At 42.1% G+C, this 23,089-nt stretch overlaps 1 protein-coding gene across 8 annotated transcripts in view; it reads right to left on the reverse strand.

Moving 5' to 3' along the window:
• The window catches only part of znf423 (zinc finger protein 423), a 177,248-nt gene that overhangs the window by 100,178 nt on the left and 53,981 nt on the right, over positions 1-23,089 (reverse strand). For all 8 annotated transcript variants that reach the window (XM_041997579.1, XM_041997577.1, XM_041997578.1 and 5 more), the window contains exon 4: positions 1,085-1,262. In XM_041997579.1, the coding sequence (XP_041853513.1) occupies positions 1,085-1,262 (178 nt within the window). The remainder of the gene's footprint in view (positions 1-1,084; positions 1,263-23,089) is intronic.

Genomic DNA, 23,089 nt, shown 5'->3' on the forward strand with positions numbered 1-23,089 from the left:
GAGGAGGGAAAACAGCGTCCGGATGAAGTGAATCAAGTTGGTTTTACTAAGTCGCTGTAAATATTCTTACACTTCAGACCTCAGAGGATGTGTTGACATTAATATTACCTACAAAGAACATGAAATCCAAATTCAGCTTCATTCAGCTGAACCTACGTCACTTCGTGATGGACATGAAGTTCTCAGCACCTTCACCACCAAGTTGAGAATGAATCCGCTGGTGTGAGTGAGTTTAAAGAGCTGCTGCAGAGCCATGTTTCTTTCTCTGTATCTGTAAAGCCTCACCATGGCTAAAAGTCCTAAATATAAAGCTAAAGCTGCATTCCCTTTTAATGCAACATTTTTAATGCATTCTTAACAAATTTGAATATGGTTACTGGAGTGGCATCAAGTGACCTTTTTGGTTTATTCAATATCAGACCACCGCCCCATTCTGGACTTTCTGCAGGCATTTCACTGAGCATGCCTTCAAGTCAAGCTAGGAAAAAACAGCAGCCTGAACCAGGAGATGATGACTTTATTTACTTAATGAGTCTGAGTCCTTTTTTTGATGTATATTCTAGTTAGACTGATGTGCTGGGATGAAGGAACCTCTCAGGTTCAATCGGGAAGAATAAGAAGCCCAGCTGCTGGATTCAAGGAAGTGATGTCCAATAATAAAATCATCTGGAAAATGACTGCTGGTTTTTGGTGCTGGTAATCTGACCATCTTTTGTGAGACAAAAAATAAGACACACACACTGAATAATGAAGAAGTAAGAGTGTAGCAGAGAGTAGAGAACAGCCAGGCAGAACAAGTAATATAGAGAATAATGATGATGACTCTGCGTGTGTATGTGTGGGGGTGTGTGTGTGTGTGAGACAGCTGTTCTTAAAATGGCTCTTGACTGAGTCCCTGGAGATGTTAGTGAGAAATGTATTCACCTCATTCCCTTTACTGTTGCCTTCACTTTCCACACTATGACGGAAACACTGAGGCTACAGTTTATTTATGAACACAGACATTCATGAGGACTCCGCCTGGTCCTCCGTGTCTCGGCCTGCAATCAGTCCACCCGTGTGTCTCCGGCAGCATCACACATACCTGAAGGACTTGTCACAGAACTGGCAGGGGTACGGCAGACCTGCACCTCCTTCCTCCTCGCCGCCGGTGGCCATGCCGAGGTCGCAGCAGCCGTCGGGCATCTGCGAGGGTGAGGCCACGTCTTTGCTGGAGGGCGAGGAAGGCACCCAAGACAGACCTGCTGGGTCATCGTCGCCGTCTGATGGGAGGGGAGACACGCAGAGAAACATTTTAAATTTATCTAGGATAAGAGCACGGCTGCAGGGCTGCAAACGGAGACAGGTGAGCACAAGATGGGAAAAGTGGGGGTAAAAACAAGGAACAGCCAGTGATTAAGAAGTTGTTTCATCTTTCTTAGAAGGCAAAAGGTAGGGGAGGCGGCCTGTGGGAGTTGAAATGAGGGAAAAAAACAGAATATAAACAAAAAAATAAACACATTTATCTTCGTTTTACACACACACACACACACACACACACACATATACAGAATAAAAATGAGGATGGCAGAGATAAAGAGAGAATGAAACAGAGAAGAGAGACGCTCTCCGGCTGTGGCAACATCTAAATAGAAAGCTCCAAGAACTATGTATCCCCAACGGAGCCCAGAAATAAGGACAGAGTGTATTTTCTCTCCCTTCATCCTCCCTCTGCAGCCATCCATCGTTCCATCCCTCCCCACCCCTCGCCTCCCCCTCCCATTCCTCCATCCATCCCTGAGGACCATAGATCCGCCTCATCATATTTTCATTAGGGCCTTGGCAGATTGAAACGTCGGAAAAGCGATTAGGAGATGTGGAGAGCAGAGCGGAAAGATGGCGATATTCACTCCCTTTATCTGTCATACGGAGGAGATTATGCATTGCTCTTTTCCTTTTTTCCTCCCCTTCTGTGTAGTCTTGCACAGGAGCGACAAAAAGGCCATGACTCCTTTAACAGGCACTTCAGAATGGATTTGAAGCGACAAAAGAAGAGGCTGAATAACACTTGATATTGTTCTGTTGCTCTTTGTGCACTCTGAAGCAGGCGTTTTAGCATTTAGCCTGGAAAATGTAAAAGAGAGCAGAGAGGAGAGGTGGATTTCTCCTCCTCCTTTTATCTGACAGCTACATCAACGAGGCCGGCAACAAATCAAAGAGAGAAAATAAGCTAAAAGAAAAAAAAAGGGAAAATATCAGAAGTGATTTGGGCCAAAAATTCATTACAAGCGCAACGTTTCTGCAATGCAAACACAGACGCGTGTGCAGGAGAGAAGTTTCTCCTGATAATTTTAGAAACCTCTCCAAAGCACACAGTTTTACCACAACCAACTCCTTCCATAATCTTGTGTTTTCCGTGTGTGTCGCGTCTACGGAGTATTAGGACTTGCAGAGAGGGGGTGGAAAACAGATTGTTGTGATGAATCGATCGCAGGGAAAACGTAGGCACTGCGATGAGCAAACAGAAAGCTGTTTTTTTTTTTTTTACATTGTTAACCCATTGAATTATTCATGTGACAGGAAGCAAGAAAGAACATTTCTTTTTTAAAAAAAAGGCTAAAACTGTACATGAAATAGACCTGTTAACATGTAGGAACCACACTGGTATAAAGTGCATCCAGATCCGGAGAAGGTGTCCCTTTCCCCACTTGTTTAAGTTCTCATTTTAAATAAAAGTCATGCAGGAAGGAAGCAGGCCGAGCCTGAGAGTCACTGCCAAGTTCACCAATTCTGGTTGAGTTTGGGAGATGAAATAACGAAGAGCGGTGACTAAAACAAGTCATTTCATTCATTCATTCGTCTGTAACGTCTTTATTATGACCTTTTTATTCTTTCTTCAGGACAAAGACAGGGAGGTGGGAGTATCGTAACTGTGCAAAACTTACAAGAATAAACTCGTCCCCATCACACTGCACTCGTTTCAGGGAGGTTAAAGCCCATAAATTCTGTTTTTACAGCATTTTTTAACTTGCAGGTTTTAAGTTTTAAAATTTTGTTAAAAAATGGACTTCATAGAAGAATCTAGAAGATCTGAGATTGTAATCCTACTTTGTTCGAGAAGGGAAAATCACCAGATGGCTGAAATTCTTCAGATACTGTTTCCTCTGTTTAGAAGTAAAGCAGCTTCACACAGCTTTGACATTCATCTTCTTACCTTTTAAAAAGTAAATCCTGAAATTTTCACCCCTCTTTGTCATTTACATTTGATTTTTATTATTGCATTAATATTTCATCTGAGATTTAGAGGAAATGCTGGGTCAAGGGAAGACTGCTGTTATTAAGCAGCTGATGTTTTTAAAGTGTTTATAAAGCAAAAGTTGCTCAATTTCTGGTCATATAGCAAAAGTTTGAAAATACAATAGACACTTGTATTATAACAATGTGACAATTGTAACAAAGCTATAAATCACAATTAAAGAACTTAGTTGATGTCCAGCACTAAAACAAATGACTCAGTGACGAACATCTTCAGCCCACATCATTATTACTATTACCATCATTATTATATTTAAACCCTAAAGCCTGACCATTGCTTATGAGGATATAATCAACTACAATTAAAAACTAATAGAATAGGACAATGGTGTTTATTTTTAACTGTTGCTCAAAGTTTAGATTGATGTCTGCACAGTGTATTTTAGGTCTAACATTAATCTTTAAAAATTATTCAATTATGAAGGTGATCAATCATATCTGCGTTCATGGAGTCATTCTTATCCTCTATCAGATTAGGAAATAGTCTCACATTTCTCCTTTTTTTATATTAAATTTATGCATGCATAGTAACAGACACTGAGGTCCCTAAATGCTCCCGTACACCAAAAACATTAAGATGAACCTGATTACTGTGAAGAAATTCTTAATTTTCTTTTGGTGTTTTGTTCTGAAAATATGGCCCGAGCCTAAAGGGTTAACCCAAGCCAGACCAAGCCTTTTTTTTATCTGCACATCATTCACTAAAGTCTTGGCTTTCAGGAGAAAAAATATTGGAATTGAAACAAACTATTTCGATATTTCCACTTTTTCCCCATTTCCAGTTATTCCTGCTAGTATTTACCTGCTATCTTCACTAAACCAACTCCAGTTTAGCTGCTTTGTGGCGCCACCGTGCATCAGAAACATCTTCTTGGCTTTATTCCAGACACAGAGGAGCATTATTTTTCTTCTTTTCAACACACATCAACTTTCTGCTCACTGGTTGATCTTTGGCTGCTCCTGATTGGACGTTACCGTCAATTTAAGTTCTCTGATTGATGGAAAGTTTGACAGGAAGTGGCTTCATCATCATTTCCAGGTCTAAATAGAGGTCTCTTAGCAACATAGTAGTGACAGTGATCTTTTTATGTTGAGAATGTGATAAATAAAGCTGTTATCATGGATCATTGTGGATTTACCAGATGGAGTCTCTGAATAAAACTACATTTAGTGGCTGGATTGTAAACCTCCTGAACGAGATAGAAATTCCTGGAAAACTTCCGTAAATCATCTAAAGGCTAACTATCCATCACAATTTATCCCACAGAGTGACACACTACCATTCCTTCAACTGTTGACTATATAAGTGATAGCGCTCAAGGGGGCTGGAGATCTAATGGAGCTTTAAGGGTTAAACAATTCATCATCAATTTTTTTAGCTAAATTAAGTGTCTGACAGTGTGGAATTCACTTTTTCGAGACTATACATTACTATAACTAATAACTAAAGCTGACGTTAATATTATAAAAGTGATGCTGCCTTTGCATCCTGTCTTTACAAAGAGAAACTCGACCAAACGAAGGTTTCTTCACAGCATGAGCAGCCTTAATAGTGATGCTCCTGAAGTGGGAAAGTGGGATGAAGAGGCTATGGAGATTCAGTCAGAGCAGGAGGGGAAAAAAAATCACTTTTTCATAGGGGGTGGGGGGGTGGGGGGTAGAAAGAAGGGGAGGAGAGATTAGCGTCATTAAAGAGCCCTAATCCTCTGACTAGCGTGGCTGGCGCTAAAATGGAGGATCACACGGCTTTTTAACGGCGCCTTTGTCAGCTGGCCACGAGGGGACCTGGCAAGACAAGGCCGAACGGCAAACTGGGAGAAACTGGAGGATGAGGAGGAAGGAGGGAGGGATGGGGGGGGCGAAGAAAATTTCAATGAAAAGTTAAATTAGAGAAGGGTCCTCCAGAGGAGAGGAGATGGGGAGGATGGATGGCTGGAGGAGGGGGAGGAAAAAGAAGAGTGGAAAATGTTGGGAAAGAAGAAGAGAAGCAGGCAGGAGCAGGCGCATGCTGTTCCAACCCCCGTCTCCTCCACCTCCTTGTCTTTTCTCTTCTTCTTCTCTGGCGAATGAAAAGGAGCAGGCGAAGCCGAGTGGACGCCGGGGCCCCAACTGCTCCGCTCCCGCTTCATCTCTCACTCTGCAGCCTTCTCCTTTCCCATCCATTCCCTCTATTCTTCAGTCCTCCCTCTGTCCTCAGCAGTCCCTCTACTCTTCTGTCTTCATCTACCCTCCCTCCATCGCTCCCTCCCTCCGTCACCTTTCATGTTGTTACTCATTATAGCACCGACATCTCTCCCTCTGTCCCTCCATGTCTCCAACAGTTTCTCCCCTACTGGTGTTGGCCTTCACCCCCGTGTCTCAGCCTGGACGGGACCGAGGGAGTGAAGGAGGGAGGGGGGGGGGGGAGGGGGAGATGTTCCAGATGGACAGACTCTGAACTCCATAAGAGAGGGGGAAGATGGCGGGATAAAAGAGGAGAGGAAAGAAAAGGAGACAACCCAGGGGTCTGAAATAAAAAAATGGAAAGGACCAGAAAAGAAGCAAACGGACCGCCTGAGTCTACCTGAAACCACACACACACATGCAAACAACACACACTCCCTGCATGTCTCTCTAATAGGCCAGACAGCGAGGCAACATGTGGAGGACACAGCCTTGGTGAAATGTTCTAATGAAGAGACGCACATGCTGATCAATTTCTCTTTTTGCTTCCATGCACCCCCCCTCTAAATCCAGACTCAGGATGTCTGTTATGACCGTCACACTCAGGGAGGCGATATGAATGGATTATATTTACAGGATGGAGCCATTATTAGCAGAAAATCCTTCCAATTAAAGAAGAGGGAAAACATTAATAACACAATACTGTGCAGAAGTCTTCAGCCACCCTCAGTTCAGATTTCCAAGAAAACAGAAATCAGCTGCAGGGCTTTAATTAAAAAACTTGAAGATATTAATGTAAATGCAGTACATGAGGTAAAAATAGGTTTAGTCTCATTCTAAGGAGCTTGAAAGTAATTATATTGGTCAGTCTGAACCCTCTTAGACAAACTTTCTGTCATTTCTTTAAGGAAAGGCAGGTTTGTTTGTGTAGCACTTTCCATGTGCAAGAAAAGTCAAAGTGCTTTACATAAAACATCAGAAGCAAGGTGAAAAAGAAACATAAAAAATATGTTAATAATGCAAGAATTAAAACAAACTAAAAATAAAAGAAACTAGATACAATCAGAACAAGCTAAAATAAAATAGAAAGACAACAGCATACAAAGAGTGAATCGCATAAGTTAAAAACATCATTCTAGATCAATTCTTCAGGCGGTAAAACGGTTGTTTCGGTTCCTGCTTTAATATGGGTGTTAAAATTTAGTTGTAGTCTCCAGGAAAAGTTCTCCAGGATCCTTGAAGGATTTTCCAAAGCTCTTCTTTGGATGTTACTGCCTTTAGTTCTATTCTCTGACAAGATGATCCCACATTGCTTCAGTAATATTGAGGTCCAGGTTTTGGGAAGGATCCATCCCTCCATCAGACCTGTTGCCATTGATCTTCAGTCCAGTTCTTGTGTCATGTGACCAACCTCACCCTGTTTCCCTTCCTTAAGTATGGCTTCCTGACAGCCACGTTTCCATGGAGACCATTTCTGACGAGGCTTCAGCCAACAGTTGATGGATCAGCTAAAGGTCCAGATGCATCTTTCAGGTCCTGGTTCAGGTCTTTCCAAGATCAATTCCATATACTGAAAGGTTTTCCTCAAATGTTTTAAGGACACACTGCATTCCTTGCTGAGAGATACCAAGTTTTCAAACAAGTTTCCAAACTTCACAAAGAACATGACACAGTAACATCGAGATCCTTCTGAGGGAGGATACAGGACGTAGCTGAAAGGTTAAAGGTGAAGAACTACGTTCCGTCTCTCTGATCACAAGAACATAGTAGATGTGTTATCTTTGGTGTTTATTCATATTATTTGCAAGATACGATATAAAACTGGTTCTTTACTATCTAACCAAGTCTTACAATTTTATATTCTGCAAAAAGTCATTATGAACTTGTGAGTGAATGTGGAAGATTAATGTTTTCAGTCTTTTATTTCTTACTTAGTTAAGGAATCTTAAAAATGGTTCTGTATATCAAGTTTAATAATCACTGAGACACTGTTTGAAATCACATTGAATCTTTCACATCCAATTCAAGCTGTAAAAACTTGTTGCAAGACCTCCCGCACCAATTCACCTGGAGCTGTCTTCATGTGAAGTACTTGGTAAAATAAAGGTTAATAAAGGACTTGAAACGAATGTTTCACAACTTGTTTTAATATGTTTCTCACTTTTTTGATATTCTGATTTCAGGAAGTTACCAAGTGGAATTCTATAACTGAACAGACAGATAATTACACTTGATTATAGTCTGAATCTTCTGGGTTTAAGGGTTTTTATTCATATTAAGACAGCTCATTTTTGCAGTGTGTCTGTTATGCGTCGACAACACTGAGTTTGGAATCTTTTATTAAGGCTTTGATGATTCCCAGGTCAGAGTTAAGTGGCTTCAGAAAGCCTGGAAAACTACTGCCTGATCAGAAGAGTAATGTAAAGAAATGAAGACTGGATCAGAACGTTTTCCTATGAAGTAATCCCTCATTTCTGATGCCGCTGGTTTGAAGCCGATAAAAAAAAAACAAGTCAATGAACCGCTAAAAAACAAACACTCGCTGACATTAGTTCATTTAGTTTACTCTGGATAATGATGTCTGCAAAATGCCTGAAATGGAAATACAATCTATGTATGTCATGCTTTCTATATTGCTTTGATGTTTGAATCAAAGGAGCTCTGCTGGTTGCAGCAAAAGGGTTTCAGGTCCCAGCGCTGCTACTACGAGAGCTAAAACTGCCTTCTACCTACAGCTGCGAGCAGCAACGTCTGAATTAACATTATAAATGAATAATACACAAAGTGATCTGCTGAGTTAAATCTGCAATTAACTGTTGGAATAAAATATCAGTGGAAGAAAATTATGCACTGGGCTGAATGTTGAATTATTCTCACATCAGATGTTTTACCAGCTTTCATTTTTACTCCAGTTTCACTCTGAAATGCCTGATTTGTTGTTTTTGTCTTAATATCAACAGTTCAGAGTAAAAATGTTGGGTTCAACCTGTGCTTTGTGGGTTTTCTTGCCCAATTTCCACCCTCCTGTCCACACCTCCCCCTTCATGCTTCCTCCCCCGCTCCCCCTATCCGACCATCTAACTCTCCTTTCCACCTTCCTGGCTGGCCGTGAGCCCAGACCGGCACCTTTCCCTGCCGGACCCCCGCTGACCTCCCATCCCTCCACTGCTTTTCTCGCTTCATCCCTCCTTCCACTGCTCCCCAGGCCCCCTCCGATGGCCCCAGGCTGCCCCAGGCGTGCACACACGCAGCCCCAGACTCACCACAGGGGGCAGAAAAACAACTTCCACCCTTGGCTTCATTCTGGTTTCACTGTTTTGCACAGACACACACACGAACACACAAACACAATTGGAGTATAATTTCATATCCGACACCGACTGTGATGAAAAACATAAATAACAAACACCTTTTTGGTGAAATTTCTCCAGATCCACTTGACTTTTTCCTAAAGAGGATCCTGCGGATTTTAAGGTAAAATTTCATCATTCTCTTTCTAATCTGTGAAAAGATATTTTGAGGTGATGTGAATGTAGCACAGAAGGCTGAGTCAAAGTCCTAAATGGCAGCTACATCAATTTCATAGAAAAATCAGAGCAGAAATGTGATGGCCAGCTGATGAGAAAACCGAAGAAAGATCTCCACCTGGCTGGGTGATAAACCATGAGTTGACATGGCAACCAGCAAGCTAAGCACAGCCTATTGGATGTCGTGTATAATGATAGCGGCATAGTTGGACGGTTTCTTTGACAGGTTATTTTGTTTGGTTGTTTAGATTATCTAACACTGCAGGAAAATAGTTTGTTCTGCAGCAGAGACAGAAAACACACATGCATGTGTAAACTGGCTGAGGCAGTTCACACATGGACACGGCTGCATCCCTGCCCTGTGCAGCGGACCCTCAGTCCTCTGCTGCTGTCCTTGCAGCTCACATGGGATGCAGCCTGTTGGGACGAGCACACACACACACACACACACACACACACAACCTCACACACACAACCACACAGGACAGATAGAAAGGACGATGCGGCAGGCTGTCCGAGGTGAGGACACGATGGACGGACTCATGCATTCACACACTGTGCAGGCTGTGGGGACCCTCACCTCCTGCCCTGGGAATGGGTCCGGCTGCTTTTGGGCGCCAACTGCTCCATATGGGCAGCGTGTGTTTGTGTGTGCGTGAGAGTGTGTTTGAGGGCAGAAGGTTAGGGGCAGGGGGCTAAGGATGGGGGTGGGTGGATAGCAGGCTGGCAGATGACGAGTTTGTCTCCAGCAAACAAAAATATATATACTGTATGCAACCACCAACACATGACATGCACGGCAACACTCGACGTATGAAGCGTCCAAGCTGCCTGATGTGGTCAACAACCACTTCTAAACAAGCTTTACAAATATTATTCCAAAAATTAGGAGGGCGGAGGACATTTCAGATGCTTATCTCCAACTCTAGACCCCACTAACCATGGCTTCAGACTAACTTTCTGCACTGGTTGCACTGGTGCACCCAACTTTTTGATTTGGGCGCACCAGCAAAAAGAATCCCTCAGCAGCTCATTTTAACACATTTGAAGGATTTCCTCTTAATCCTTTCCCAGAGACACTGATGGTTATTTAAATGATTGTGAACAATAATGAGGTTGAGGAAAATGTTTCTTTATTTGAAGACCGAATAAGTAAAACATTATTTTAAAAAATAAGGTCTAGATTCACTGAACTGAATGAAACTAAACATTACAAACGTTGCTGTGTTGCTTCTTAAAAATTCCTCTACTCTGGATTTATTTTTAATCGTTTTCATGATAATTATGTACTTAGACTTGAAAATGGTGGAAGGCAGCCCCTCTTTGGCGATATTATATGCCACGTTTATGGCTACTTTATTTCATAAACATCTATCTTTTCCAAGGGTGTCCTGGCAAAGACAGCAGCAGAACAAAAATGACAAAAACTCAACACACATTCAAACTGGCTAAGGTTTCAAAACAAAGTAAGAGCACATTTAAAAATGATGAAAAAACATTTAAAATCCCCAAATCAAGAACATATACAAACAGATGTAACTGCCTCCAAATTATCCAACATTTTTTAAAAGCATCCAAGGAGACCAGGTCATAAAGTCTCAAGTCTTTTTGCTGTTCTTTGAAGGCAAATGGAGCAGCAGAAAAAAAATCCCTTTTCCCATCTCAGTTTGCACCATTGGACTGAAAATAATAACTCCTGTGAACGGAGACTGTAAGGTCCTGAACTCTTCAGCTGGAGAGGTGTGCAAAAAGTAAGCTTTCAAAAACAAGAAAAAGTACAAAAAGTGAGTTTATGTTGCTTTAAAAAAATAGAAAAAATATCTGCCAACAAAACAAGAAAATCTGACTTGACATGATATTCCAAAACATGAAAATATTTTACACCACTAAACCAAAAATACCTTAAACTTAGTGTTTTCTCACTAATAAGTCTAATTTTATTTGCACAGATACAATATATTGAACTTCTTGTCTCGTCTTGCTTGAAATAAGAAATTATTACTTTGGAAAAGCAATTTATACTTGCTGAGTTGATTCATCACTATTGATATTCTAGATTCAAACACAGATTTACACGTAACAGGTAATAAAATCTCAATAACAAGCCTTAATATCTTATTTAGATGATTAAGAATCAAAACACTAAAAGAGTTAGGGCACCCTAAAATGTTTTTGAGCTGTAAACACCACAGTATTACTTAGTGGTCATGAAAACACTGTTGAAAAAATTTCAAATCTTTTAAGTTTTACAAAAAACGAATTTTGTGGGTCAAAAATGTCTTATTACCTACAAGGTAAAACCAAGTCCATTTTTGGGATCTAGAGCCATACTTGGTGCTTGTCTACATCACAAGAAAAATCTAAAAACCTCACAGCCGCTTTTACAGGTGTTTTAATAGAAGTGTAACACAGGTAAATATCTCAGGAAGCCATCGGCCAATGATGATGATGATGATGATGGACAGCTCTATCAATGCTCAGAGTCAGGAGGATCCAGGGATAGCCCCCACATTCACCTTAGAAACACCATGAGGATCCAGGATTCAAGAAGTAAATCCCAACATAGTCTGTGATAGGAAAAGTGAATCCTTCACTGAAAAACCTCCATCTCCATGGAAACCAGCAGGACCTTCATGATTCATTTCAAACAAAGGCAGAGTCATAGGAGAACACATTAGCAGAATTTTTTAGAGCTACATGTTAGGATTGCTGCTTTCTGGTGTCCGTAAACATCTTCTGTACTGTAGGATCTTATGCTGCCCCCTGTTTGTGAAGAAGAGGTTAAGTGAACTAAAATAGTTAGAAGTCCAAAATTTAATTTACTGGACCCTAAAGTTTTAATAATCAAGCAAAACTCAGAAGCAACAGAAACGTAAGCTGGAAATGTTTCTGTGAGAGATCTTATTTGCCAATCTTTATAAATATTGGCATTAGTATGAGCAGCAACAGAACAGACACATATGTACAACACACAGTCGTCTCACACACACTCAAACACACACCATGTGGTAGAGGAAGGCCGACATCTGCTTCCTCTTACCACATCTCCCTCTTTTTACTCACCCTCTTTCTTTTCAAACCGTCTCAGCTAAACTTTCATCTCTACATTTACCTCATCTTCACCCAAAATGTGGCACGAGGCACCTAAACCGAGAGGGTTAGAGGCTCAAAACCCCCCATGTAGCATGTCTGTTCATCTCTCCCTCCTCCATCCATCCATCCATCCTTCTCGTTCTCCCTCTCTCTGCCCATCCTCTCTGCTGTTTGTTCACTTAGAAATGAGAACCAGCTGTCAGGCATGAGTTTTAGATAAACAACAACGCCATGCCAACATAGACATACAGTACACCACAAATGCTTCCAGAGGCGCACACACTCAGTGATCCCATTGTGTGTATGCCGGCGGCTACATCATCTATTTATAAGAATGAGGTTTGGTGGACGAGCAGACCGCTCACTAACCTAGAAACACATTCACCTGAGTCACATATACACACACATTATACACTCCTCATCACTGAGACACGCTTCTTCGTGAATGCACACACTCATGCACCTAGGAGGACTTTTGGATGTAACTCAAGTGCCCACAAAACTGTGATAATACACACATTTATGACTGCTGAGTTATATCACAGAGCATTATTAGCACTACCATGTGAACAGTAATGGCTAATTAGCGTTTAGTAAGAAGCTCATATAGAACCGTGTGTATGCTCATCCTTTAAAATAAACTGGATCTGCAATAAATGGGTGTGATTGATGTACCAACAGAATTACTTACAAACACACTCTGGTCCTCCCACGTTCACCTACGCGTACGTGGGACCTATAAATAAGTGATGTAGGCAGCTGGAGCTCACCGTTCAGAAACACACATCAACAAACAAACCAACCCATTTCTGTATGCGGCACAAACAAACACAGCTAAAAAACCTGCAAGGTCTCTCCATTTACAGTGGCACAATCTGCCAGGAGATGGATCGGAGCTGGGGAGGGCGACGAAGAGGCAATGAGGCTTCTGAGGTCCCAGGGGAGGACAGAGGAGGGGGGTCCGGTGTCCCAAGGGAAGCCAGAAAGCAAGCTGTGAGAGGCGGGTACCTCCAGCCCAACGCTCCCCCTTCCATCCCTTCCCTTCTGGAAGAACGGGATCGCAGACAGCCCCCTACTCACAACTCCTAAACCCCCCATGAGAGGAATACATGCGCATGACACGCACACACACATGGAAGAGGAGTCCCCAGAGGCGGAGCAGAGCAGAGCAGAACACCTGGACCTGCCATTACTGACACACTCAGGGATTAGAGGCACAGACGGCAGGAGGGATGGAGAGGGAGAATGCACACTGGGATAGACAGACACACACAACATCGAGAAAGTAATATGCATAAACACACACAAACACATGCAGCAGCACACTAATGACAAATAAGCCAAAACGAGGCAAAAAAACAAAAGCAAGGAGCTGCTCCATCTTCCTTTAACTGCAGGAATCAGATACCGGGCGATTCTGTGTGTTTTATACGCAGCGTATACACAAACTGAGCAGGTATTAATATGTGTGTGTGTGTTGGTGTGTGTTGGGGGGGGGGGGCGTGTCCATCATGTTTGGTGGAACATGTATGGATCGTCTTTTTTAATTTATTATCAAAACAAAACTTGAAGTGCATCTTCTCTCATTTTTTTTTTTTATATCTAATCGTATTTTTGCCTAAAATGAACATAATGATGCTAATAATAAGCTGCTGCTGTCAATATTTATTTCTTTTTAAAAGCATTAAAAAAATCTGAATTATGTTGCATCTTTAGACAAAGACGTACGTCTGACGTTGCACTGATAGAAGTCAAAAACATTAAATCTTCTGTCCAGATCCTCAGCAAATGGGCTGCATCCAGTCTTGTTGACCACTCACACACATCCATCCAGCTCTTCATATTTCATATATAGAGCTCGTCTTACAGTCACCCACTGTGGGAAATGTGGACTTCAGTATTTTGCCTCAGGACTCTTCAGCAGGTGGACTGGAGAAGCAGGGGTTGAAATCACCGAGTGGAAGGTTTTCATCCAGCTTTGGTGGGCGTATGCAGCCCTCAGTAACAGGATGAAATATATACGGTTGTGCAAATTAAAATAAGTTTGCATAACCACATCTTAAGGTTCCATGACTGAAGGTTCGACCCAGGTTTGAGTCCTGGATAGAGTCACTTTGCTGCATGTCCTTCCCTCTCTCTCTCTCTCTCTCTCTCTCTCTCTCTCTCTCTCTCTCTCTCTCTCTCGCTCTCTCTCTCTGCCTACATTCCTGTGTTCTCTTGATTAAAGGCCAACGGAGCCCAAAAATGTCTTTAAAAAGACAGTGTGTGTCCTATTTCATAATTACTGATGAACCAACAAGATTACTATCTAAAGGGTCAAGGACAGACAAAGGAGGAGAGGAAGAAGACATAATGGAGGTAAAGGAGGTAAAACTGGGCAACACAGCCAGAAAAGTATTTTTAGAGAGACAAATATACACTTGCTGGTCCACCTTGCTAGTACAGTTTTCCCTTCAGAACTGCCTTAATTCTTGGTGTGATAGATCCAACAAGGTGGTGAAAACCTTCCTCAGAGGTTTTGCTTCATATTGACATGACAGCATCACACAGTTGCTGAATCCATGATGAGAATCTCCCATTCCAACACATCCCAAAGCTGCCCTACTGAACTGGGATCTGGTGACTGTGGAGGCTATTGGAGTCCAGTGAACTCATTGTCATGTTCTAGAAAGCAGGTGAAGAAGATCTGAGCTTTGTGACATGGTGCATGCAATACTCAGGTAGGCTGTGGTGGTGGAACCAGGCCACGTTGGTACTAAGGAGCCCAAAGTGGGCCAAGAAAATATCCCCCACACCATTACACCAGCAGCAGCCTGAAGCGTTGATTTAAGGCAGGATGGATCCATGTTTTTATGATGTTTCCACCAAATTCTGAGCCTAGCATCTGAATGTGGAGCTAAATGGAGACTCATCAGACCAGCTACATTTCTCCATCTTCTATTGTTCATTGTTGGTGAGTGTGTGTGAATTGTAGCCTCAATTTCCAGTTCTTAGCTGACAGGAGGCACCCGGTGTGGTCTTCTGCTGCTGCAGCCCATTTACTTCAAGGTTGGGCGTGCTGTGTGTTCAGAGATGCTGTTCTGCATAACTTGGTTGGAACCAGTGCTTACTGGACTTCCTGTTGCCTTGTAGTGATGATATTTTCTCTGGAAACCCTAGAGATGGTTGTGTGTTAAAAATCCCAGTAAATACTCAGACCAACAACCATGCCATGTTCAAAGTCACTTAAATCTACTTTCTTCCTCATTCTTATCTTCAGTTTGAACTTCAGCAAGTCTTCACCATGTCTACATGACTACATGTGTTGAGTTGCTGCCATGTGATTGGCTGGTTAGATATCTGTGTTAATAGGAAATGGAAAAGGTTGACCTAATAAAGTGACCCGTGAGTGTACACAGCAATATTTTCTACAAGTATGCACAAATATATTTTGAAGTATTCATATTATTTCAGCTGTTACTCTTCTCTCACAAACTGAAAGTTTAAATATCTCCATCTCCAGTAAAACTGATCTCAGTTACATTTTTTCTGTCTGTTATCAGACAGAATCAGGAGTAAAACACACGTTAACTATCACACATCAACCAGCAGGCACAGATCTTACAAACATGTCACTTGATAAAATCACATTAGAGAACATCTGTTCTTTGATTTCATTCATACAGAAAATGACTAAGAATGAGTTGAGCGCCAGGCTGCAGCTCTGTAGGGCGGACACGGCCCGCAGAGCTCTTCTTCAGCCCAAAGTAACCAACGTTTATTCAGCACATCACAACAGAAAGACAATAGGTAGGTAGGTAGGAGGTAATAGAGCGTTGAATTGAACATTTAAAGGAAAAGATGTATGAATGAGAAAATCTACATATTGACAAAGGTTACTATAAATAGACAAAACTTGAAATTATTTGTCATTGTAATAAATAAATGTTTTGATAACCATCATGCTGCCCTCATAACAGTGTGTGTCAGTCGGTGTTGGAGGATACAACCACCATCTTTCATAAATAAGTCCTGTGCTCCACACACACATCAGAGAGAACTGGAATAATCCAAAGAATCAGGAAAAGAGGCTCCTGTGTGAATTAAAGACCACACACTGTCCGCAACAAAAAGTAGAGCGCAGACCCACGGGGAGGGACGCTCAGTCAGAAACAAAGCTGGATTTGCTAAGAAACGAGAGAGAGAGAGCTGGTGACATGAAACAGATCAAAGAGGGGAGAGGTTGGCCAGGCAAAGAGGGAGAAAGACGGGGAGCGTGAAGCCAGGGGGTCCCGTAATTACAACTTAGGTGTAGGTTGTTCAAGTATGGCTGAGGAATGAAGGAGGGTGTTGAGGGTAAATTGTCACGCACACACACCTCACCACTTTCTTCTCCCCACTGTGAGTGATCAACAGGAAAAAAAAGGTATATAATATAAGGCTATGTCCACACTGAAGCCAGTTCAGGTGTGAAAATGGTGTGAAAACGGAGGGGCGAAAACTAGAAGAAAGGCTTCAACATCCCTACGAAACCGCTGTAGTACATACTACAAGGGTGTGGGGGGGCACTGTGATGATTAAAGAGTAACACTCCAGCGCTAGAACAAGACATAGTGCATGCGCAGATAATGATGTATCTGCTTGCTCCCGCTGTTCAGTGGCGCAGCACTGTGTTGTAAAAGCAGCGCATTTTGGTGCTAAAGCTGTACACAAGCCAGGACTGTCTGGAGCAGCACCGTAACACAGTTGGTCACGGACGCCATTATTGTTGTTGTGTTTGCCGCACGTTCATCACACTGACGTCATATCCGCTAGTGGTGCGGTTACGCTGTCCTCACAGGACCACAGACGGTAGAGGTTTCAAACTTATCCACCTTGGTACCTGGTTTCAGACATGATCGGTTTCATGGAGGCGAATCCCTGGTTTCATGAGGATGAAAGGGTGGATTGCTAAAATACTTTTGCAGTTTTACTGCAACTCGGCATCGTGCGGATGGCCCCTAAAAGAGCAGTGAGAGCAGAAACATGTAAATGACTGACTGAGGATCATTGTGTTGTTTCCTTTCAGTCAGACTATCCCTCCATCCAGTATCTCTTTATCGGGCCCAGCTCTCTCTCTTCATTCCCCACCTATTCATGACTCCACTGCCAGATTAAATCTTTTTAAACTTAACACCACCAATCAGAGTAAGATCATCCTCAAACTTTCCTTCCTGATAAATCTTATAGCAGGTCTGGCTTGGTGCCCTGATCCATTCTTTTTTCTCCTGCTGCTACAGGCCGGAACTGCTGGGGGACATCCCATGATGCGGGGCGCCATGGCTCAGTGGTTAGAGTGGTCGTCTTGTAGCCTGTCGACCTGTCTGCCTTTACCATTTTACCATGATGCACTGGTCTCCTCTCTGCTCTCTTTACTCTCCATGTAGAAATATCTGACATTGTTGTCCTTCCTGATTCTGGTTCTGATGGAGGCTTTCCTTCCTGGTTCTGGTTCCGATGGAGGCCTTCCTCTCCACTGTCTCCTCGTGCAGCTCAGGATGGAAGATTGAATCAAAGAGAAGATTTGATGTAACCCATTGGTTATATGAGCATTCTGTAGTTATTATAAATTGGACTAATGTGGAGCATATAATGGATTTATTGAATTGGATTATAATTACACTACAATGAACCGGACTGAACTGGACTGGATCTTTTTAAAGTGCATTTATAGTTCAAACAAACTTCATTTTCCATTCACCTCCACGATCCTCTGTCTCTCTTTCCTGCTTCTCATTCAGACACAAACACCTGTGTTGCTTCTCATCCACCTGCAGGAGCTTCATCTCCCTCAGCAAGCCTTCATTCCTCCATCTCTCTTCCTCCATCTCTTTTCCCACCCACCCCCCTCCCCTCAGCGGAGGAGAAATCTAAAAGCACAAGCATGCCTCAAAATTAATTTAAACGGAGGAATTAAATTAAAAGGGAAGCCTCGGGAGTTTTATTATGTACTAATGTTTGAACCGTTAACTTGGATTGTGTTACTAAAATATGAATAATTAAAAACTGGTGGGGACTATTACATCAGGAAAGAGGAGGAAAACACACTATAGCGCTGAAGCGGATTTAGTGGTTAAAGTTTTTGTTGGAGAAGGTTGAGAGTGGAGGATGTGAAGGTGAGTCAGAAGTGAGGACGTGTGTGATGCAACATGGTGAGGATATTTGTGAAAATGGATTAGTGTGAGTTAAGACATAATGTGTGCACAAATCTGCTCTTTTCAGCATATTATTAAATATCAAACAGCAGAAAAACTACTTCTTGAAAGAAACTGCCTCTACTTTTAATAGCATTAGATCCAAAGAGTCTAATTTTCGGTTTAGAAGCTGATAAACTAAAGTATTTATGCAGAACCTGCGCAGAACCACAGACACCACTTTTCCTGCAGATTCTTAGTTTAAGACCAGCCTTCAGGTACCCTGAATGCAACTGGTTGCTGTCCCTAAAACATTATAGCAACGTCTTAGAAGCAAAATGCAGAAACAAGGGCTGGATCAGGCCTTCTGTTCAGAACTGTATGTTATAAATTATAAACAGTTTGTGCTTCAGACTTAAACTTTACTTCTAATCTTTTTATAATTATAATTCACAAGAGTCATTCAAGTATTTTGCAAATATCCACATTGATAAGATCCATTTGTTTGGATGGTTTCAGTGTCATGGAAGCATGCTCGGCCAGCAGTGATGATGGGAATCTCCTAACGGAGCGTCCTGCAGCCCCGTCTAGCTTTCCCAACTTTTCCTCACTCTGCTTCTCCTCTACGAACCTCGGTGTGTTGGTGTGTGTTGGTGTGCACGTTGTGCTGCAGAATTATTAGTCTTCTCGTCATGTCTCTGATGTGAAGCCCCCCTTATCAGCCAGCGAGCAGTCAGCCCCCACCCCCGCAGCTGTCACTGCTCCCCCTCCCACCACCAAACACACTACTCTCTTAGGACAATCTCCCAAATACACACACCAAATACCCACATACACTCAAAACACGCATACATATCTCTGAACACAAGACTGAACGCTTCTTGACTCACATTCACAAACACACAATTTTATCTGCTAGTTCGCAGGCTGCACAGCTTGGCAGCCTACAAGGAGGGGGGAGAAATATCCTCTAGCACCCAAAACCCCCATATGCCCTCTGCCCACCACCCATGTACACCCTAAAATCAGACTTATAGCTCCAACACTAAGCCAGGAAAGATGAAGAAACTGTTCTCATTCCAGAGGAGAAAATAAAAACACAATGAGACAGGTGTGATAGAGGACAGGAAAAAGGAATGAAGAGAAAGTAAGACAATAAAAATGAGCTACAGAAACGGTAGATGTAATACGTGGAGACAGGTGATGGATGGATTGATGAAGATGGAGGCAACAGAGGCGGCTGCCGTTCCACAAACACCCCTCTTCCTCCTCCTCAGCTCTCCATCTTTCCTTTTCTTCCTTGTTTTTGTTTGTCTTGTTATGTTGTTTATTTGAGTGCCCCTTCTTGCTGCGGCTCCCCAGCAGGCTTTGCTACTGACTTATTTAGAATTGTGTTTTCTATCATATTTGAGAAATGAAGAGCAGATTGGTTAATATTTCAAGACATCCCGCTTGTAAAGGGTGAGGTAGGGAGAGAGAGACAAAGACCGAGGGAAGCGTTAAGAGACGGGGAGGAGAGGAAAGAGGGAATACGAAGAAGGAATCCTCTTGTTCCTTAACCCCAATACTAAGAATCATGCTGGGAGCAGAAGCATGCATGAAAACACAAACACACACTGCTTGCAAAATGTTCTCTTGCATTTCTGTATAACACAACAAAAAAAATACTGAAAAAAATCTGAAGTTTGAGGATGGACACCTGGGGTACCAACACATCTCAATCCACCACTTCACTTCATTTCACTCCGTTTCATTTTAACAAGGGGCAAACTGATTACAACCCTTTTAATAAAAGTCTTTCCAATGTCTAATTCCTGTATACGTCCACCTGAGCTCTCGACCTGACAGAAATAATTAACCGTCACGGGCAAACTGCTGCTGCCTCTTCAACCAACATTAAGACTACAGCTTCGTGATGTTTCGATCGCAACTTTGAACACAAATTCAGCTCATCCTTGCAATTCTTTTTCCAACTGGCACAACTTTAATTTCAGTGCTCTGTGTGCGAGAGAAATGTGTCACATCTGCCATCTAAAATCATCACAAGGCACAGTGCATGACACTGGTGGGTGTAGCTCAACATTTAAATCTCAATGTCTCAATAACTTCATGTGTTAGGTGTCGTCCTGATCTGATGATGTCAAAGTGTGAACAATAAGATGAAGAGGACTTTTTATATAGAGTTTTTTGTTTTCTTTTGCTATTAATTACCTTCTTGTGTGTGTGTGTGTGTGTGTGTGTGTGTGTGTGTGTGTGTGTGTGTGTGTGTGTGTGTGTGTGTGTGTGTGTGTGTGTGTGCATGCGTATATACAGACAGACAGACAGACAGACAGACAGACAGACAGACAGACAGACAGACAGATAGACAGATAGATAGATAGATAGATAGATAGATAGATAGATAGATAGAGCAGCAAGATCTTTAAACAAAAAAATTATTAAATTTCTAATGAAGACAATAGAAAATATTGTTTTAATTCCTTTCAGATCCTAAACACACCTGCACAAGAAATATGCATGCCATCATGATCCTGTAAAAAAATAAATAAATGCACCAACACGTGCATGTGCATACATATACACACTTGACAATGGCTCTCCCCTGTGTGAAGTGAATTCCAATCAGGCAGTAAGCAGGACAATTGACAAAGGACAGGGAGAGAAGTGAGGGGGGTGGAAGGAGCGATGGAAAAGGAGGAAGGCACGGAGGGAACAAGGAGGGGGGGGTGGAAACAAAGGGCTCTGGTAGCACCCAGGGGAGAAGGCCCAGAGCAGCTGACGTCAGTGTGAGTGTGTGTTAGGGGGAGGGGGTGGGAGATGGGAGTGTGAGAGAGAGGCTGGCAGAGTTGGTCCTCTTGCCCCCCTAGGGAGCTCTTGAGGCGTGGAGAGAACAGAGCAGAGCAAGGCTCCCAGCCCCCACATAACCAGGGGCCCAGAAAAAAAAAGCCTGGCAAAAAAAAAGAAAAGCACACACATCCGCCAACTCACTGGACATAACAGTCAGTCGGCTGGTTAGAGATTCAGGCATAAATAAAAAAACAGGAAAGTTTCTGCCAGAAACAAACCAGGCGTCAAATTAACCTAAAATATCAGTTAAATCAGGTGATCGATTTGACTGGATTCATCCATTTCTCTTCATCTTCTTCGCTCTCCCCTCGTCCTCCTCTCCACCCCCCCACCCCTAACTCTCTCCCTGGAGTTGTGCGTTTCTCTGACATTTGGCTGGACAAAGGCGAGTCACACCTGAGCACTGGGTTAAAACTATTATAGGCCCTCTCCCTGTGGTACGCTGCCCTTTGCCACCACTGTCTGTGACTGAAACTCTGCATGTGTGTGTGCATGTGCCTGTGCACCTGGGTGTACCTTTGTATTACACTTACAGCATACTGTTTGTTTTCACATCTTTCATAGTACGAAACCCATGCGGCTCAAATCAATTTAAGAAGCACAGAGGTAAGGTTAAGTTCATTAGAACAGCAGAATAGAAGAAAAGGTAAAAGGACTGCTTCGTTGCAGAGATTCTGACTTGATAAACATGCACTTTAACATGAACCTTAATCCCAATTCTTCCTTCGGTCCTACCCCTGTGTTCTGTTAGGGAGTCCCATTTCATTTTGGGGTCAAAGATAGCGGTCATCGAGTTTACAGGGAGCCGTTTTGAGGACTAAACAACAAGGAGTGTTCATCCCTCAAAAGAACCAGGATACCAGGCCCCTAACAGCAGTTCCCTAACAGATGGGTTGGACCAACTATGACTACTGATGGTGAGAAATGGAACTAGTTTGTTGACAAATAAGATATTAAAGTAAAAACATATGTGATTAAAGCATTAATGTAGATGTTGAGATTTCAGTGACAACAGCAACATAATGCGATGTTAAACCTCAGGAATCTGAGCCTTTATTTGGTCATAAAATACCTCTGATTTTGCCTTTATAATGGACAAAAAATGTTTACCATCTCCATGTTTGGTTTCTTTTTTTTCAGAATGACTTCCCCGATATGATCTGATACTTATTTTTTCACTTTAACCTGCTTTTTTAACATACTGGACTCAGAAATTTACATAAATCATCAAATCTGGATTTAAAAACCAGCTGATTTGACCACGTTTTGCCATTATGAAATGACAAAATAGAAAAATATAAACTAAGACCTGATCATCCCAGCCCACTTTTACACTCAGCTACAGTAAATATTCCTGTGCTATCAAATTTAAAGGCCATATCTACAGTCCATTTTGTACCTGAAATTACAGGGTCAAATGACTGTATTAATGGTTTTCAAACTATCAAAGTTTCCCTTTACAGTTAATAAAAACTGGTTACTCAAACTTTGATCATCTTAAGCTTCGATCGATTTTAACAGGACCTTAAAGAAAGCATTATACAGCTGCACAAAGCCGGTTCAGGCTACAAAGGCTTCAAACTACGACAAACTGTTCCCAAATGGAGGAAATTCAATACTGCTGCTATTCATTGGTGGGAGTAGACATTTTGCAAAGATCTGATCAATCCTGAAAAACCCCAAGAAAAACCAAGGAGAAATACTAAGTTAGAAATAAAACCTCCGTAAAACCTGTTCCCTACTGTGAAGCATGGTGGAGGGAGCATCATGATGTGGAGCCTGAATTGCCTTTGAAATCAGTGAAAACACTGAATTTAGTTCTCTTTTATTTTACATGAGAAAATTAAAGCAGTGGTTCAAAGCAGCTGGTGATGCAACAAGTAAATGAACCTCTGAAAGCAGAGACTTTGAACCAGATAAGATGCAGTAGTAAGAGCTAGAGAAAGATATTTAATCAAAACATGCTTAGCTTTTTAAAGAAGACGTGTTTAGTTTTAAAGATTTTGCTTATAA

This window comes from Melanotaenia boesemani, chromosome 10 (assembly GCF_017639745.1).
Source record: "Melanotaenia boesemani isolate fMelBoe1 chromosome 10, fMelBoe1.pri, whole genome shotgun sequence".
Classification (NCBI taxonomy): Eukaryota; Metazoa; Chordata; class Actinopteri; order Atheriniformes; family Melanotaeniidae; genus Melanotaenia; species Melanotaenia boesemani.